The 6995-nt window shown below is 44.0% G+C and overlaps 1 protein-coding gene across 1 annotated transcript; it reads right to left on the bottom strand.

Annotated features, from left to right (window-relative positions):
- Nucleotides 1-530: 530 nt before the first annotated feature.
- LOC309401272 (vomeronasal type-2 receptor 26-like) lies at nucleotides 531-1427 on the bottom strand (the record flags this gene model as incomplete). The annotated part of the gene is made up of 1 exon (XM_081970335.1): nucleotides 531-1427. One exon carries the CDS (start codon nucleotides 1425-1427, stop codon nucleotides 531-533), a length of 897 nt encoding a protein of 298 aa, XP_081826461.1.
- Nucleotides 1428-6995: the final 5568 nt, after the last annotated feature.

The raw sequence follows: 6995 nt of genomic DNA on the forward strand, positions 1-6995 counted from the left end.
GGTTCATAGTCTATTCCTTTTCGAGTCTATCTTGATATTGACCCAGCTTTTTCGTTACTGCTACAATTGGTTTCTAAAACATTGAAAACCCAAATAGAACAACTTAATTAACTCGTATGGAAAATTGCTTGCCTGACACATTAATATAGCCTCTCCCCCAAATAACTATGACCCACTGAAGATTTCTAAAGGGAAAATGTAGTGAAGTTTGTCCATACTTCATTACCTAAAGAGTAAATCATGTGTACTAAAGGAGCTTGAACAGAAATATTGAATGTAACTGTTTGAAATGTGTCCACAGCTCCAATACATTACTTATTTATTCATGGATATGAAGTGGCTGGATCCAGCCTTGGTCAGTCACTAGGAGTACAGGTTTGTCTCCTTTGTTTTTGTTGGAAGACAAAATCTTTGGTCCCAGGATCCCGCAACATTATCCTGGACATTTATATCACTTTCATTCATGACTGTGACTATACGTATAGATCGAATTAATATTTGCTTATTAAAAAACCAATCTTATTCTTTTTCTATTTCTTATGCACTAAATGCTCTCTAGTGTTGAGCTCAGGCCTGAGTATAATTATATAGATTTTGGGGATGAAGATACATCCTAGTAAGCCAGCACCGGAAGACAAGATAGAGAAGATCTCCACGGTCACCATGTACTTCCCTTTGGTGCTGAGGTAGGTAGGGACAAAGGTCAACCAAACACTGCAAAATACCAACATGCTGAAAGTAATGAACTTGGCTTCGTTGAAAGTATCTGGTAGCTTCCTGGCCAGGAATGCCACAGTGAAGCTGAGGAGAGCTAAGAGGCCCATGTATCCCAAGACACAGTAAAACATGGTGATGGAGCCTTCATGACATTCAACTATGATTTCTCCATGGAGGGTCTCCATGTCCAAATAGGGAAATGGGGGAGAAGTACTCAGCCAAACTATACATATAACTACTTGAATGAAGGAACAGAACCAGATAATAGAATAGCCCAACTTTTGTCCCACCCATTTGTGGAATAGCCTTCCTGGCTTTGTTGCTAGAAATGCTACAACAACCGTGATGGTTTTGGCCAATATAGAAGAGATTGCAATAGAGAAGATGATGCCAAATGTTGTTTGTCGGAGGAGACAGGTTGCCTTATTGGGCTGTCCAATGAACAGAAGTGAGCAGAGGAAACAGAGAAAGAGAGAGACAAATAGAAGGTAGGTGATATTGCAATTGTTGGCTTTCACAATGGGAGTGTCCTGTTGCTTAATGAAGATTGCAAGCATAAGAACTGTGGATGAGGAAAAGAGAAGAGACAGAGAGACCAGAGTAATGCCCAGTGGCTCTTCAAAAGAGAGGAAATTCATTGTCTTTGGAATGCACTCATCCTGAGCTTCATTTGGAAACTGATCCTCTGGACAGCTGTCACAATCCTCCATATCTGTAAAGAGGAAAAGAGTTTTTGTAACTTTTTGTAACTCTTGGGCTTCAAATTTTTTATTAGTTGATCAGACTATAAAATACAAAGGAAAGTAAAAGTGATAGGAAATGAGGAGAAACAAAACAGGAAAAGAGAGTGCCGGGTAAAAGTGGAAAAAGAAAAAAATGACATTCGGTCCCTTTTTAGCACAGTAGAAGTGTTGGAAGAAATATCCTGGGTTCAGTTGCAAGTGGCGAAAAAGACACTGGAAACATGGAGACTGTTTGGAAAGATGGTTTAATGGTGGACAGGGTCACACGGCTTGAGCTCCTGAGCAGAAAAAGGCAGAGATGCTGAGAGTCCCTGGTTTTATGCCCTCTATGGGCCCTATCCCAGATCTTCCCATTTCTGTGTAAGAAATGCATTCTGATTGGTGGTCAGATTTCCAGGGGGGTGGTGCAGGGTCAACTCCGTAGGCTGTCTCCCAAGTTTGCTTGACTTGCTGGATGATGATGTAAACTTCCCAGGTCCCATGTGATGAGATGGGTAAAGGGCTAATACTACCATGTCCTGAGGCCCATGCCTTAATCCCATCACCCTGGAGCTGAAGGGGAGTAGATCTTTCTTATGTAGCATAGACTGGCTAAGGCCTTAATGACTTATTCATAAAGATGGGGGCCGGCTGAGTTTCTGTCTCTCTTGAATTTCTATTTCTCTTTTTAGGGAAGATTTCTGCCTTTTTAATATTTCCTAAAATATTTCATTTCTCGAGGAGAGAGGTGGGTTTTTACCTCCAACAGAAGATAATAAGCCACAACCTTTTATTCTTACACTGTACTATTTACCGGTTTGTGAGAAAAATAACCTCTTATATAAAAAGGAGGAGGCCATGAACAATAAAAAACATATTTATTTAAAATATATTTATATATATTCTTTTGCAAAAGGATTCTCCATCAATCAAGAAAGAAAGAGAATGTTGGATAAGTCCAAATACATGGCTTAAATGCATTTGGTATAACAGACCACCCCCCTTACATATCATTGTCTTCTAAAGTTATGTAAGCTTTTTAGCTATACAGCAACAAATTCCCGAAATCCTCTTACCTCATTTCCCCATAAAAAGACAATTAATCTCATCATGTCTTTCCTGACACTGTCCAAAGTAATGTCAAGCTGACCTGATTTAGTATTTTCTAATCAACTTTATAGCCTTGTTTTTCCCAGAACAAAGCCTTCACATATTTACTTATCTTAATGCTTTACACAGATGAGCTACTAAAGTTTTGAAAAGTGTAAATTTGGAGTCACCCAGGTTCCTTTCTTTTACAAGAATAATTCTTTTTCTCAACGTTATTTCTATAACAACAAACTTATATAATCAGGAAAATCAAAATCCAAGTTTCATTTTTTCCCCATCACAAGCATAAAATCCAGAAGCATTTTCCAAATAGAAACAAACTTAAATATAAGCATGATTTGGTAACTGATCATCTGGACAACTGTTACAATTCCCCACGTCTGAAAAGAAGGGAAGCATTTTTGAACAGAATCAAACTATTCCCAATTTTCAGAATTGCTTTCCTAGACTTCCTTGCAAAGTAAATGTTTTATAAAACATTTTTTGCAACTCTCTATTCAACCCACACACATATAAAAAAGGATTGAAGATTTAGATTTTATTTAGATTTTCCTACATTACAATCCTTTTGAACTATTGGACTAAATTTAGTAACATTTCTGAACAAGAGAATAGCATGTCACATTTTCTAAATGTCTATCATCTAATGGGAAAGAGAAAGGTGAAGCTTTAGATCCTGAAAAAAGGCAATAACACTAGAGGATAGGAGAATAGGAAATGTCCTATTTGATAACTGCTTTCTTCATGGGAGATGTCCCATCATTTGAGTTAGATTCAACCTCTAGGATAGAGAGATGAGCTACAGGACATGGGTACTTTTTTCCTGCCTTGAGCTTAATCAATAAAACAAGCAGATAATATTGATGAGATTCTGGTTCTCTGGGATACAGGCTCTAGAAATGACCTTATAGGCCTAAGTCTTTTGGGGTGCTGTGAATCTTACCCATTCGTTTGGATATCATCTTTTCTGGACACCGAGCACAAGCATAGCAGCAAAATTTCCGCCCTTCAATCTTGTTTTTTCTTTTTCCAAGAGGACAAGGGCCATTACATAATGAGTCAGGAGGTAGCTATCCACAAAGAAACAAAGAAGCGAGTATTAATTTTTGGTTTTGGCTTTTGAATGGACGCACAATCACTGAGATGTTTAGACTGGATTTGGCATTTCTCTCCACTATTGAGTCCACCTGAAAAACAATTACAGACAAGGTACAAAAAAAGACATAGAGGAATACCGCATTGAAAAATAAAAATTACCAATAGATAAAATATTATTGGGAATGGAGGAGAAATTTATAACCAAAATGGACGCCTACTTATTAAACTTTGAAAGGGAAGAGGAAATAGTTAAAGGGAATATGATAGCTTTGGTAAGGAATTTTGGCTACAGTATTCAATTAGGGGACTGGGAACCGCTGTGGACAAAAAATTATAAATTAACAATCTCAGCCTCGTACAAAGAAAACTTATATAAAATGTTTTACCGTTGGCATTTACCACTGAGATTGGAAAGATTGGAAAAGATTGGAAAGATTGGAAAAAAATTACCCAAATTTGAGCTCGAGATGTTGGAAATGTAAACACCAACATGGTTCATACTTTCATATGTGGTGGACTTGTCCGGAAGCCAGGAAATATTGGAATAAACTCCCTAAGGTGTCATGTGGGGTGCATCTTCAAAAGGCCTCATCAGGTTGGTATGTGAGACGGTGGGCCTTGACCAAGACCAAACATCGGCCATCAGCATACGCAGAAGATGGTGAGAACAAAACTCCCTTCTACATACTCCTCCAATACCCTTAAGCAATACCATGCCCCCACCCTCCCCGTTTGTATGGCAGCCGACAGCAAGCAAGCAAAGCAGAGGCTGACAGTATGGGATAAATGGTACCTGTGGTTAGAGAATAGGAATAATGAATGAATGTAGAATCTCTCTCTCTCTCTCTCTCTCTCTCTCTCTCTCTCTCTCTCTCTCATCCATCCATCCATCCATCCATCCATCCATCCATCTATCTATCTATCATCTATCTATCTATATCTATATATCTATCTATCATCTATCTATCTATCTATCTATCTATCTATCTATCTATCTATCTATCTATCTATCTATCTATCTATATCTATCTATCTATCTATCTATCTATCTATCTATCTATCTATCTATCTATCTATCTATCTATCTATCTATCTATCTATCTATTGACTTCCCTGGTGCTACCCCCCGCTGCGGGGAGGCGGAACCGGAAGGTATTAGATGGTTCCGCCCTAAGCGCCTGATGGAACCAGATAGGTTCCAGACGGAGCTTGGGCCACCTCCTGTGGACTTGACCCGCCCCCGAGTGGAGGACCTGGTAGACGCATGGAATAGTGCGACTACCGGGGCCCTAGACCGGGTGGTGCCTTTGCGGCCTCTCCTGCGGCGACGAACCACCCTAACCCCTTGGTTCACCGAGGAGCTAAGGGTGATGAAACGCCACAAGAGACGCCTAGAGAGTCGTTGGAGATCCTCCCATTCCGAATTTGACCGAGCACAGGCACGAGCCTATTTGAGGACGTACCTTGTGGCATTAAGAGCGGCCAAACATCAACATTGCGCCGCTCTTATTGCGTCCGCAGATAACCGCCCTGCCGCCCTGTTTCGGGTGACTCGCTCCCTCTTGTCTGAGAGACTGCGGGAAGCCCCTTTACAGGGCAGAGCAGAGGAGTTTGGGAAATATCTACAGGACAAAGTCGCTCAAATCCGGATGGGATGGGCCCCTTTCAGTGGTCCAGTAGAGACGCCCGTGACGAGTCTTGAGGGACCGCTTTGGGAGGAGTTTGACTCGGTTGCCATCGAGGATTTGGACAGGTTGCGTGGACGTCTGCGACCCACCACATGTTTATTGGACCCGTGTCCCTCCTGGCTTGTACTGGCATCCTGGGAGGTTACGCGCGACTGGCTCCTGGGCCTAGTGAACGCCTCGTTGGGTGAGGGGTCTCTACCGGCCGCCTTGAAAGAGGCGGTGGTGAGGCCCCTGCTCAAGAAGCCTTCCCTGGACCCAACGGACCTAGTCAATTATCGTCCAGTCTCAAACCTTCCTTTTTTAGCGAAGGTTGTAGAGAGTGTGGTGGTACAGCAGTTCCCACGTCACCTGGAGGAAAATGATTATCTAGACCCGCGCCAGTCCGGCTTCCGTCCCGGGCACAGCACGGAGACGGCCTTGGTCGCATTGGTGGATGATCTCTGGAGGGCCAGAGATAGGGGTTGTTCCTCTATCCTGGTCCTATTAGATCTCTCGGCGGCGTTCGATACCATCGACCATGGTATCTTGTTGCACCGGCTAGAGGGGTTGGGAGTCAGGGGCACCGTTTTACGGTGGTTTGGCTCCTACCTCTCTGACCGGACGCAACGTGTGTTGGCAGGGGAGCAGAGTTCGACCCGGAGGTCACTCACATGTGGAGTGCCACAGGGATCGGTGCTCTCGCCTCTCCTGTTCAACACATACATGAAACCGCTGGGCGAGATCATCCGTGGTTTTGGGGTGGGATATCATCTGTATGCTGATGATACTCAGCTATACATTTCCACCCCGAACCACCCCAATGAGGCCGTCGAAATGATGTCCCGGTGTTTGGAGGCCGTACGGGTCTGGATGGATGGCAACCGACTAAAACTCAACCCTTCCAAGACGGAGTGGCTGTGGCTTCCGGCCCCCCGGTTCAACCAGGTGCTTCCATCTCTGGCCATTGGGGGCGTGCAACTAGCCCCCATGGAACAGGTGCGCAATTTGGGCATCCTCCTAGATGCCCGGCTGTCCATGGATGACCATGTAACAGCCGTGGCAAGGGGGGCGTTCCATCAGGTCCGCCTGATGCGCCAATTGCGCCTCTTATTGGACCGGGATGCCCTACGCACAGTCACCCATGCGCTAGTGACGTCTCGCCTGGACTACTGCAATGCTCTCTACATGGGGCTTCCCTTGAGATGCACTCGGAGACTACAGTTGGTCCAGAACGCGGCCGCGCGGGTGATTATGGGGAGGACTAGATACTCCCCTGTAACACCTCTCCTGCGCGAGCTGCACTGGCTTCCTGTGGTCTACCGAGTGCGTTTCAAGGTTTTGATTATGATCTTTAAAGCGCTTCATGGCTCAGGACCTAGTTACATGCAGGATCGCATCCTGCCCCACACATCCCTACGACCAATTCGCTCACACAGAGAGGGACTTCTCCGGGTGCCGTCCACCAAACAGTGTCGGGGGGCGACACCCAGGAGCAGAGCCTTCTCTGTGATGGGCCCAGCCCTGTGGAATGACCTCCCCCGTGACATCAGGATTATTTCCGATCTCCACTCCTTCCGTGTACAGTTGAAGACCCACCGTTTTCAACTATCTGGCCTGGCTCAACCGTAATTTTTTCGTTTTCCCCGACTGTCTTTTAAATTTTAAATTTTTTATTGTATAT

Source organism: Natrix helvetica (genome assembly GCF_964273705.1).
Source record: "Natrix helvetica genome assembly, chromosome: Z".
Lineage (NCBI taxonomy): Eukaryota > Metazoa > Chordata > Lepidosauria > Squamata > Natricidae > Natrix > Natrix helvetica.